General features: G+C 50.4%; 1 protein-coding gene across 2 annotated transcripts in view; it reads left to right on the top strand.

Annotated features, from left to right (window-relative positions):
• Window positions 1-12,882, top strand: part of PSD2 (pleckstrin and Sec7 domain containing 2) — a 67,410-nt gene that overhangs the window by 36,068 nt on the left and 18,460 nt on the right. Inside the window, exons 5-9 of one of the 2 annotated variants that reach the window (XM_027643131.1) lie at window positions 1,118-1,198; window positions 1,710-1,822; window positions 3,737-3,797; window positions 11,324-11,414; window positions 12,358-12,401. In XM_027643131.1, the coding sequence (XP_027498932.1) occupies window positions 1,118-1,198; window positions 1,710-1,822; window positions 3,737-3,797; window positions 11,324-11,414; window positions 12,358-12,401 (390 nt within the window). The remainder of the gene's footprint in view (window positions 1-1,117; window positions 1,199-1,709; window positions 1,823-3,736; window positions 3,798-11,323; window positions 11,415-12,357; window positions 12,402-12,882) is intronic. The other variant, XM_027643132.1, reaches the window with a different exon arrangement.

The raw sequence follows: 12,882 nt of genomic DNA, 5'->3' as shown, positions 1-12,882 counted from the left end.
GAAGTCCCCCTGGGAAGCTGGCAGGAATCTGCACACCAGGGGCTGTGACACTGCTTAAGACAAATGCTTTGGCTGTGGGTCCATGAGGTCTTTCCCACAGCTAGTGATCCCAAAATGATAGGATTGTTTTATGAGTGGGAGACCTTGGGGCTTCATGCAGCTTTGAAACAGTCTCCTGCACAAACTCCAGCATCAATATTTGTCTCCTGCCTCTCAAAACTCAGCCTGGGACTCTCCCCTGGAGCTGTCCTGCTGCTCTGCCCGACCCTGCTGTGTGTTGTGCATCCACGCCAGAGGCTTTGCAGCATCCACCTCACAGCAGAGATGAGGTAATGCTGTAGGAAAAGCAATGAATTCTGCTTTAACGCATCTTGGCATGAATTTGGATGTGGAATCCTTAGCAAAACACTTTTCATTTCGTGGGGAGAAGGAAAAGGAATTGTACATGGCAAAGGCTGAGCATATTGAGATCATGTCTGATTTCTTGCCCACTTTTATTGATTACTCTTGCACTTCCATGGAGCTGTGCAAATAGAGGAGCTCAACAGGCCCCATTCTGGCTCTAAAGACAGCACATCTCCAAGTATCCTTCAAAAATGTGGCAGGGCAGTGGTTTCTGGAGAAGCATCCAGGGATGAGCAGGGCCAGAAGCTTGGCTGAGCCCTCCTGCTCCAGTTTCCAGCAGCATCCATCTGCCATGGGAGCAAGGTGCTGTGGTGAGAGGGTGGGATGGGAGCCTACGTGGAGTGGAGAGCAGGAATATTGCAGTGGGAGGAGGAGACACGTCCAGCAATGGGAGAGGAGTAGGTGTTGGATGAGCACAGGACATCCTTATGGCCTCCTCCTCCTCATGGATGCTTTGGGAGGAGGCTCTGCCTGGCCAGCAGCACAAGAGGGGTGCAGCAGGGGAAGTGTCTCTCATTCTCAGGTGTCTGGGGCTGCCTGCAGGAATGTTACTGTCCTTTTTAAGCCCAGAGAAAGTCCCCCTGGGTCTGGAATCACATCTGTAATGTCTTGCTGTGATTGGGCTGGCCACGAGGCAGCAGTCTGCTTTTCCTCTTGTGGGCAGTGTCTTCTTCCCTGATGAAAGGGTTGACTACTCCCTCTTTAATTACAGCAATGAATTTAGCAAGTTGGTGGCAGAGGAGTATCTCAGCTTCTTTGACTTCACTGGCCTGACCCTTGACAAAGCACTCAGGTGAGCTGGGCTCTGGGATGGATGGAGCAGGGCAGTGGGGATTCCTCCAGGCTTCCCAGCACCGTGGGGGCCTCCCATGTCATAGGAGCAGGGACAGGGGGGAGCTCCAGGCTGTCATTGAATCTTTGCTTTGGCATGTTTGGCACAAGGTGCTGCTGCCAAAAGTGTACTTCAAGGGGAGGGTCCCCAACCTGTTCCCCCATGATGGAGAGCAGCTTTCCCAGGAATCCCATCCCGTAAAAAATCAGGGCAAGTGGGAGCGACTTCTTCCCTTGGGATGGTCAACCCCATCCTGGTGCCATGGAGCCGGGGTGGGTCAGAGCTCAACTGGCAGCGTTTCCCTGCACGGCTCAGCACTGGCTCCAGTGACCCCCTTGCATCCCACCTGCAGGGCCTGGGGTGCACAGGCTCGGGGGAGGATAAAGGACCCCCTTCCCATCTCACTCCTTAACATGGACACTGCCCAGCAGACTGATCCACGAGGTCTCTAAGTATCCCTTTGTTCCTGCAGGACGTTCTTGAAGGCATTCCCACTGATGGGAGAGACACAGGAGCGGGAGCGGGTGCTGATCCATTTCTCCCGGCGGTACTGCCAGTGCAACCCAGAGGAGAGCACGTCTGAAGGTACAAACCCCTGCCCCTGGGATCCTGCCCTGACTGTTATCCCTGCCCTGGGAGGGACTGGGGGTGCTGGGTACAGACATTGAGGGGAAGGAGACTTTTCCATGCAGATTGAGGAAAGCTGCTGGTCTGCCCCACACAGGATTTGTGTTCCCCACATCTCCAGCTGTAACAGAAAACAACACAGCTGGGTAGAATTCTGGGCTTGCTGTAGCTGCAGATTTTCAGAGCTACTTTCAGCCTCTCCACATTATTTTTTAAGTGGGTATAGTTTCTTCTGACATTTTTAGGTTAGCAGTTGGACTCGATGACCTTAAAGGTCTTTTCCAACCTTAACAATTCTACACTGTCACCATCCCTGGAAGTGATCAGAAGGTGTGGCACTTGGAGATATGGTTCAGTGATGAACACAGTGGTGCTGAGTCAACAGTTGGACTGGATGATCTTAGAGGTCTTTTAATTCTATGATTCCGTGGGAAAGGTCATTCCTGGTACACGTGTGCACACACAAACAGACACCCAGACACGAGCATGCCCATGTTTGCACTTACATAAGTGCCTCTACACACCTGCTAACAGGCATTTGGAAATGCCCCCCATGGGTGGAATCACGCTGCTGCCCTGCTCTCAGCTGCCAGTTATTCCCCCTCCACCCCCTCTCCTTGTTTCATTTTCCTGTATTTGTGTGATGTTTTCCCCCACTGATCCAAAGATGAACTTCCCTGGGAAGGGTCCTGCACCTGGAGACATTAAACTGCAGGTTGAATTTTCAGCAGCAGTCCCCAGCTGAAATACCCCACATGCCAAGTTCTGACTCCTCTCCAACACTTCCCTCTGGAAGTGATCCCTGGTTCTGTTGCATCCACTTCCCAACCCTACAGACCAGGGCCATGGGACCTAAATGCCACATCCAGTCCTTGCCTGAACACCTCCAGGGATGGGGACTCCACCACTTCCCTGGGCAGTCCCTTCCGATGTTTTACCATCCTTTCACTGAAGAAATTCTTCCTGATGTCCAACCTGGACCTCTCCTGGCACAGCTTGAGGTTGTTTCCTCTTGTCTTGTTGCTTGTTGCCTGGGAGAAGGGGCCAACCCTGGTTTTTCTCCCAGAGAGTTGTGTCTTGTTATTCCTTTCCTGTACTGATGAAGCCCAGACGTGGAAGAACTACATGGTTGTGTTTTGACTCTCAGCTGTGTGAGCTGAGAGAAAAAGTGAGTGCAACTGAGCCGAGGAACAGCGAGAGAATGGCAGGTTTTGGGACACCAGCTCCACCTTGGGGCCATGTGGGACATGATTTACCTGACCAAAGTTATATAGCAAAGCCTAATGTCAGCCCAGAATCTCCCACAGAGACTTAAAAAGTGCTTAAAAAGAGGTTAGCCTTGACCATGGAGTGCTCAGGACTTGTCACAGTTCCATACAGCCCCAAGAGCTTAGAGACTGGCAGGGACTGATGCCCAAAGACCTCAGGACAAACCCCTGAGGTCACCATGATCAACTGGGGCAAACCAGCTCTGTTTGCTGGTGTCTCTGCCCCATCTGCAGTGACATCAGGACAAAATGGAAACCGTGGAATCATAGAAAGGGTTTGAAGGGACCTTAAAGATCATCTGGTTCATGGAAATGGAGTAAGACAATAGAAATTCTGGTCTTTAGAAAGCTATTGGCAAAACTGCTTTAAAGACAGTTCCCTGGTGATTGTTTCAGGAAAAGGCAGAGTTTGAGAGAGAAGAGGCTGACTTTGTAATTTTTTAAACTGTCTTACACAGTCGAATGAAACAGGTACTCTTTAAGGTCCCCAGCCATAGCAACTGGCCTTGGTTCTGCAATAGGTGGACTGCCAAGACAGCAAACACCAAAACTGCCTGGGAAGGGGAGTAATCAGCCATAGCTGTGTGACTGTTGTGTGTTTCAGATGGGATTCACACCCTCACCTGTGCCCTGATGCTGCTAAACACAGACCTGCACGGCCATGTAAGTAGTCCTTGGAGATGTATCCATCCTTTATCCCTTCCCAGTGTAGGGGTCTCTTCCCTCATGCTCAATGTGTTGCTGGAAAATTGAGATAGGTTGGCAGAGAGTACTTGACCTGCTTCAGGAGGAATTTTGGGTGCCAGGTCTAGACCTGGGGACAGTCCACACACAAATGTCACTCCAGACTCAAGCCAAAGGCCTGTCTCCTGCTGACAGCAGTTATCCTATAGAGGGACAGGCAGTGCAGCTTTCCCCCCAGGACCTGTTGCACACATCAGCCCTGTCCCAGGAGCTCTCACGGGGGTCTTCCCCACCATTCTCTGTTGGTCTGGGAACAGCAGCACCAGTTGTGCTGCAACTTCTTGTGCTGCAGGCACCTGAGGCTCCCCTTGTCCCAGACACTGCTGCAAGGGGGTCAGTTGTTTCACATAGGTCTAGATTTCATATTTCCTTTCCCAAACATGAAATAAATCTCATCTGTTCCTTTTCCCCAAGATGTAACAGGAGAATTTCATACCAGAGGGGCCTCTGGAGACAAAAAGCAGTGTGAGTAGAGCTCAGTGCCCAAAAGAGTGGCTGGAGAAGAGCAGAAGCTGTGAGAAGATCTCTCACTGCCTTTTAAAGGTTCTTTCTGATGGAGCAGGTTGGATTTGGTCTTAAAATGTCAACCAGAATGTGTAGAGCAGAGGAGAGTGGGAGGCAAAATAACTGCAGGAAGGAGATTAGACCTGTCCAAGGGGACAGCACTGGGACATTGTGCACCTCTGGAGACCCATTTCCCAGCCACACCTCTGGGAGTGGACCCTGTGCCCTGCTCAGTGCTGAAGTTGAAGGCACTGCTGACCCAGATCCCCTCCCTGCTCTCCAGGTGTAGAACAGCTGTGAGGCTCAAAGGGCTGTGCTCCTTTTCCAGGGGTAGAGGGGCTCCTCGGCTCTCAGGCTGATTAGGTACCTTCTTTCATTGCTCCTCTGAGAGCTCAGACCTGGAGCTGCAGACCCCCCAGAAGGTGGAGGGGACATGGTTGGAGTTTGTTACAGCAGCCTCAGCGTGTGGAACCTGCACACCCCCTTTCTGCCCCACAGATCCAGGATTTTCAGGGTCATCATCAGGCTCCTCTTCTGCCTCCAGCTGGTAACCCTTTGCTGTCCATCTGCACAGGCTTGACCTGATTTTCTCTTCATTAGCCTGTAATGAGAGCACAGAAGGCCATAACTCACCTCTCTTTGTTTCATGCTGGTTTATAATCATGTTTAAGGGGAGCCTTTTTCTGGGGGGGTGGGATGAGGGCACTACATGAGTGCTCTTCACCGATGAGGGCGAAGATGCAAAGGCCACCAACTTCGCCAGGGCCATCCTGAGGGCCCACCTGGGAGACCCTTCCCATAATTGCAACACAGATATTGCCCTCATGGCACTGACAGTGTCAGCACAGCAGCCAGTGAAGGGAGTGGCTGGTTTTTTAGGGGGATCCTGTCCAGATGTGCCCTGTGACATCCTTTCCAGATGTGGCCTGCACCAAGCTGCCTACAGCTGCCATGGCCTCATCCTCTGGGAACAGGGAGCTATGACCAGTGTCACCCTGGCCTCTGGGTCCATTCCCACCCACATGGCTCCCAGTAACCCATCTCTGCACTCATCCTTCAGCCAAAATGGTTGGAGCCAAGGAAATATTTCCACCAAAGCATTTTCATTGTGGCAGAAGGCAAACTATGTGACTTCAGTCCAAAATAATCTTATTTAGTCTAGTTTTTTTTAAGGAAAAAAACCAGATCCAAGATATGCCTCTGGGAAGACAAACATTATTGAAAAGGCAAAAAAACCTACCTAAACCTCCAAAACCTTACCATTTCTATTTTTCATTGACAAGCTGGCTAAGAGGCCTGGTAAGAAGAAATGTTCTCGTGATACCTAGGCGAAATAAAAATAACTTCCTTTTGACCAGGTGTGGAAAAGCCTGAGCTTTTCTTTGAAAAAATCTTCTCTTTATTTTTCTGCATGTATAACATTAATTTCTTCTTCTCCTTTTCCTCTTTTTTTTTTTTTTTTTTTTTTTAAATTTCCTTCTGCTCCTGGAACCTCTCTTTCTGCTCTTTAACCCTTTACCAGGTGGTAAGTGCAGTCATTCTAGTGTTTTGCTTTGAAGAACTGGCATTTGACTTGTTTGGTTTTTTTTCCTGTGTTAAAAACAGTAAGGGTTTTTGTTTGTGTGGATTCCTAAGTGATTGTGCAATGTTCTTCCCTTGGCAAGCCATTAGCAGCTGATATGCATCCCATGAAATGCTCCTGGTGTAAAGGAACCTCCATAAACTGCTGTGTACCTGGGAATGTGTGACTTAATCTGCCAGCCCTTCTTGTTAAAGATGCTGCCATGATATTCCATATCACTTTTAATTTTATTTCCTTTTTTCAGTCTTGTGTGTGTGTGTGTGTTGCAGTGTTTTACTGTGCATTGCCAGAGTGGGAAGTTCCTCTGGGGAGGAAAGGGGGGTTGACGTATCTCTGTAAAGGGGCAGTTCCCCACAGCAGTGCCCCTGGAATGGTCTAGTTCAGCATTCCAGCAGGGACCGTGACACACACTCTGAGTCCAGGCCTGAAGGTAACAACACTGGCTTTAAAACAGGAGATTTCCACCTGCCCTTAGTACTGTTCATCTTCTACCACAGGTGCACTCAGACCCAGTTTCCAGACTGCCCAGAAAACTGTCTTTAAAATGAGACATTCCCCATTCATGGAAGCAGCTGGAGTTGGTGTGAAAAGCCAGCAGTCACTAAACATTCCCAGCCTTGTAGTACAAGCCACGTTGTTGCAACTCTCTGCCTTGCTCTGCTGGTGCTGTTTGAGCTCCAGGAGATCTTATGGCAAAGTAAGAACTGCTCTGGCCCATCTCTGCCCCGTGGAGGCACAGCTTTGGGATGTCTCCTTCTCCACTGTCAGTGTTTTCCTTCCTGGCCATGAAAGGACAGTGACAAACGAACACTTGAGCATCATCAGCACTCATGGGGGCATTTTGGTACTTTAGCAAAGCCCAGCTTCTGGAGTCATACTGTGATTTGTTCAAAAAGCAGACCAGCAGTTCTCATGGCCACCAAACAAAGCTTGACATGGGATCCTGGGCAGCTCCTGACTCCATATGTCCATCACTAATCTTACAAACCCTGTGATCCCCTCCTTAAGCCAAGCTCACGGGTTGGTGTTGGCAGTACTGCTGTGTCAGTGGCACTAGGAGAGCTGAAGAGCTCTGAGGTAGGAGCAGCCACTGGCATCAGCTGCAGGGTGCCACCAGCCTGCCCACAACAGGTTTGTGGGGCCCAGGGCTCATTGGTACAGGTTGGTTCCCTGCAGGGAGGTGATTTTGCTCCTGCAGCCTGGAACACCTCCACTACCGTGGTCCCATCAGAACAGTGACCCCTCACTTCATGCTGGAGCAGAAGTGGAGTTGCCTGGGTGTCTTCCCCTGAAGAAGAGTATTTGGGAGAGGTCAAAGGGCCTGAGTGGAAGAAGGACCTGCTAAGGGCATGATGCTCATGCTGGGGAGCTCTGGAGATGTGCTGCAGTCACCACTTTGAGCTGAGAGGTTTGATTCCCGGGGCCTCCAGCCCAGAAGCTCAAGTGGTTTAACACCTCACAGAGGGAATGCTGGGAGAGCACTCCAGCAGCCACCCTTCACACACTCTAGGTCCTGGAAAACTGCTTCTTCTGGGGCTTTCACATGGCACCTGCTCTTCTCACTGAGCACCCAGCTCCATACTCACCTGCACAGACTCCTAATGCTGGGACTTGGCAACAGCCAAGGAATGCCAGGCTACAGGCCAGTCTTCTGGAGGTGGGTGGAACCATCCTGGACACTTCAGGAGATGGTCTGTGATCATCTTGGGTGAGTCAGCTCAGCAGCAGATGGCTGAGGCCAGGAGGAGGCAAGAACCCAAGTGTAAACAGGGGAGTTACACTGGGCTGAAATGATGGGATGGCAGAATTAGCCCTGTCTATCTACCACCAGATCAATCTCATCCTTGAGGCTGTCCCATGCAGGGCCAGGGGTTAGAATTCAATGATCCTTGTGCGTCTCTTCCAGCTCAGGATATTCTATGGCAGTCATGCACCTTGTCTCTGCATCCCTGTGTTCCCATACAGTGTCTGCACCCATCCACCTCTGCCCCCAAACTGTCTCTACCCCTTCATCTAAGTATCCAGCTCTTCTCAGCTGTTTAATCCACTGTTTAATCCACTGCTGGCTCACTGGCTCCCCATCCAGCACACCATGGTGCTCTCTCAGATTCTGACTGGTTTCTCATGCTTTGCTGCATGGCCTGGAGCAAGCAGAGGTGGGACAAAGTTCTTTTCTGCCAGGGGGACATATCAGGAATAGTAGCTATGTATGGCTGTGAAACAGCCTCTCTGGCTTGTTCTGTTGCTGGTAAGTGACTGATGTACCATTAAATAAAAGCAAAATGCCCCCATTTATGTCAGGCTGGACAGGAATGAAGCTCTGCCTACTCAGAGCTCCCAGTTCAGCAAGAGATGTAGAACATCTGAGGCCTGAGTTTTGAGGTGTGCAGACACATTCCCCTGAGGATTATAACCCCTTGTGATGACCTTGCTGAATCTGAACGTGCTGTGTAAGAGCACATCCCACTGCACCCTGGGAGTGGCCCTTTCTGGGGTTTTCCTGGGATCCCCCATACTTGCAAAATACTGTTACAGTGTTTGAAAGCTCAGGCAGTCCCCGGTGCTGATGCTGTTGATAATGAGGCACTTCATTATCAACGATTATCAACTTCATTATCAACTTCATTATCAACGATTCAACAGAATCGTTTCTTTGCAAGTGTAGATCAACAGAAGCTGCAAAGTCTTTGTCCTGGGGTGATTTTTTTTTTGGTTCTCTCTACTCAGCTGGTGTTGATGTGGAGGCACTTGCAGGGCTTTGTGTTTGAGTGGCTGGCTCCAGCCCACTTCCCAAAGCAGTAAGTGTTGAGAAGCATTTAAATATTGCTGACATGAGGTTCTATTGCATCAGGGGCACCCCATCCTGTTCTGACAGCCACCCCCAGTCCTGCCCCTGCCACTGCAGTGCTTCAGCCACCTTGCCCAACAGGGTGATTCCCAGTATTCCCATCCTCGATGGACCTTTCTCATCACCTGTTCTGCTTGTCAGGGAAAGGGCATATTTTCAATTAGCTGCATTTCCACGGTGTGGCTCCTGTCTCAGGTGAGCTCAGAGACGGTCTTGCACCGGAGAAAGACAAATCACAGAATGAAAAGGAAGCCATCCCTTGGGATGAAGGTACATCCCAGACATGTACGTGAGAAACCCAAGAAGGGGCCTGTGAGGCTGATAACTTGTGTTATCTCACTGTATCCACTCATTTCCAAAGATGTGTTGGCCTCTGCATTCAGTACTGTATCACTACAGCAAGATCTCTTTGGGCAGAAAGACCAGTGCTGTGCACTCTGCTTTCCTGCCTCAGGGCAGGGGTGGGAGTAGTCACCTTCTCTCTGTGTAAATTTGGTGCCTCAAGGTCTCAGATAACACTCCTGCCTCACCCCCAAACTTCCCTCCTCATGGAGGTTCCTTGCTGCGTTTTTGAACGTTCTCTTTTACCCTCCTTCCTCTCTCCATCCACAACACTGGATTTCTCCTTTCTTTTTTGTGTCTGAAATTTACTGGCCAGTGAGCACACAAATCTCTCTTCCCTCTGCTGAAATCCCAGCATGTCTGCAAGGTTTCCTGAGCTCTCCTGCAGCCCATGTGCCCTCTGAGCCCTGGCTGGCAGCAGCCTCTGGCTGATGGGGGCCGTGGGGCTCCCCGTGATGGCTGAGCTGTGTTGTGCCAACCACCTCCCCAGGCACTGCAGATTTGTAACAGTGCTTTATTCTTCTTTTTCTTGATCTCTCAAGGGTGCCAGCTCATCTGGAGCTGGCACCAGCAGGAGGCATAATTAAGAGAATCAGACAGAGCTGCTCAAAGGCAGCACTTGGCTCCCCGTGTAGCCCAAGAGTGTTTGCACACACAGATGACAGGTGGAGGGGGGCCATGGGGAGCTAATCCCAAGGCCTCACTCTTTCCTGATGTTTTCATCTGGGGAGAAGCCTCCAGGTCATCTGCAGTGCACCTTTGTGGGCAGGTTTCTGGCGTCAGTCTCTTTCAAGACAAACAGAGAAAAGCAAAATGCCCCTACTGGTGCAGCTGGACAGGAACAAAGCTCTTCCTACCCAAAGGTCCCAATTCAGCAAGAGATGTAGAACATCTGAGCCCTGAGTTTTGAGGTGTGCAGACATTCCCCTGAGGATTATGTCCCCATGTGATGACCTTGCTGCATCCAGCAGGTGACCTGCTGTGTAAGAAGATACCCCACAGAGGACACATCTTGCCCTGTATCATCTGCTGCAGCTTCATCCCGTGCCAGTGACCCAGTGAGGCCCTTCCTCTCCTTCACTGAGCCCCTTAGCAGGACTCTGATTGCTGTTCTTGGCCATCTTCCCAGGTCCTCCTGGATGGCCACGGTGTCCATACCTGGATGTAAAGCACACCCAGTGTCAGGATGCTGTTGGGATCCTTGGGACCACTGGTGTGAACTCACGCTGTCCTCACTGACTCCATTGTCCACTCCATGCGCTGTCACCCGGGGTCTGTCCTTCACACACTGCAGGGTGTGACATGACATGGCACTGCAGACACCCACCTTTCCTTCGTGTCATCAGACTCCTGTTTCCGAAGCCTGCAATTCCCACTGACTCCTCCACACCTCTGCTCCAGCCCTTTGGAGAGGTGGGGTTGCAGAGGGAGCCTTGGGAAAAGGGCTGCCTGCCTCAACCCCAGCAGGCTGAGGAAGGGGCTCACCTGGCTATGGTGAAGGGTAAAGGGTTTGGGAAGGCAGATGCCACAGGTGATGGAGCCATGATATCAGGGATGCCAGATGGCCTTCAGCACCAAATATCCTTGGCATTAGCTGGTGGTGAGTGTGTTCCAGGTTGTGAGATTCTCCCAGTGTATATGCGCTGCCCTCTCACACCACTCCACTCAGGTTCATGCAGTACCATCTGGACCACCTCTTTTTGTAACAGCAATTGAAAATAACATTTTCCATGAAGGACCAGCCTTCCCTTGCCCAGTGCTGGCTGTCTCAGGTGCTGGCACTGCATGCTCACACAATTTCACACACAGCAGCCTTGGAGCCCCATCCAAGCGTTGCCATTTCAACAGGGTGCTTGCTTTGAGTTTTGAGACACAGCCCTTGTGCCAGGACCAACCTGGATCACTTGGGAAGCTTGGATCAAGAGCTGGAGAGGCTATTCTCAGGTGTCTTATCCCCACCATTAAAAAAGAGGTCATTTGAAACATTTGGCTGCTGGCATGAGCAAATAAAGCAAAGATCCCCAATAGAAAATCAGATCAGAAGCCCTTTCAGCTTCGAGCTCTGGGGACAAACCCAGGCTTTCAGCACCACATGTAAAATTGTTCTTTGAAAGGCACTGATTAAAGTCAAAACTCTCCACAAGATTAATGAGCTGCTTCTTTGCCTTACAGAACATTGGCAAAAAGATGTCGTGCCAGCAGTTCATCGCCAACCTGGACGGGCTGAACGATGGGAAGGACTTCGCGAAGGATTTGCTGAAGGTAACGTGATATAAATAGACAGTGGGATACTGACATTATTAATGCAGTGCCACCTAGTCCTGCTGGGGCACCCTGAGCCCTTCAATCAGCATTTTCCAGTGCAGCTTTTTCAGGAGAAGAATTATAACCCCCATGAATGTCTCTGCTAAGAGATCTGTTCCCTGGTGGTGTTTTGTTCAGATTTGGGGCATATCTGCCCTCAGAGCATACCAGGGGCCCTTTTTTCCCCAGCAGCTCTGTGATGCACACAGAACAAGGCACCCCCCACCCCCAAATGTGACCATCCAGCACTGATACTTCACTTCCATGTAATTAGATGCAGTGTTCCAACACAGCTAGTGCAGTACCATAGGATATTGGTTAAACACTCCAAAGTGAGTATTTTCACCCTATCCCACCCCTCCACGTGGTCAGGGCCACCTCCACATTCTGCTTTCCTAGCTCATTCCTGCTTCTTTTCCAGTGCCCCAGGGAAGCCACTGGAATTCTGCTCAGGAGGAACTGGAAAAGCTGATCCCAAGGTCACTCATCCCTCCCCTGCTACTCAGTTCAAGCCTCCCCTTTCCTTTCCCCTAGTGGAGACATCAAAGGTGTCGTGGCATATCCCTGAGACTTCTAGCATCTCGTGTAGGCCAGGATTCATTCAGGACTAGGTGCAACACCCAGCATGAGTCAAAAATGTCATATACAGGCTCCTGAGCAAGGTTGGCTACCAGACCCCCCTGCTGCTGATGTGCCCAGTCCAATACCCAGCGTGGCACACAGATAAAAAGGGGTCTGGCAGGACAGCAGTTGTCCTGGTCATTGGTGAATGCCTCTCCAGGACAGTTCAGCAAGGAAGGAATCTCTCTAGGAACACAGACAGAATGTAGAGGAGGAGATGATCTCGCAGCCAGACATGACTTCCATGAGAAACACAGCTAATTCCATGTTCTTGTTTCAGACACTGTATAACTCCATCAAGAATGAGAAGCTGGAGTGGGCCATGTAAGTATATGCTAAGCATTTGAGAGCTAGTGTGTCCTTCCAAGTGTCTGGCAGGTCTTAAGCCATGTTTTCAGTCCCAGAATATTTCCTGCCAAGCCCTTAAGCACTGAAGTGCCCTCTGTAGGCAAATGGAGTTTATTTATGGCTTGGACACAAAAGAAGTTGGGGAGGTTGGTGACAGTCTATGGATCCATGATCTAAAGGAAGGGAATGCCCTCTTTGTTTACTGTTACACGTGTAAAATGCTGGTCCCTCTCCAGGTGCTTCAGGAGCCTCTGCACAAGGAAAGATCTGTGCAGAGATCTTGGACACTGAGATTTTCCACCTCTTCCACATAGGTTTGGATTTTTTTCTGGAAATAGAATCAGAGAATCACTCAGGAGGGAAGGGACCTTGTGATATCTCCAGCTCCCTCCTCAAAGTATGGTCAGCATTGAATTCAGACCAGGACACTCAGGGCTTTGTTCAGTTTGATCCGGAA

Source organism: Corapipo altera, unplaced genomic scaffold, assembly GCF_003945725.1.
Source record: "Corapipo altera isolate COAL_440 unplaced genomic scaffold, ASM394572v1 75, whole genome shotgun sequence".
Taxonomy (NCBI): Eukaryota; Metazoa; Chordata; class Aves; order Passeriformes; family Pipridae; genus Corapipo; species Corapipo altera.
Note: the sequence above shows the minus strand (reverse complement) of the source record. Positions and strands in the feature narration are given on the sequence as shown.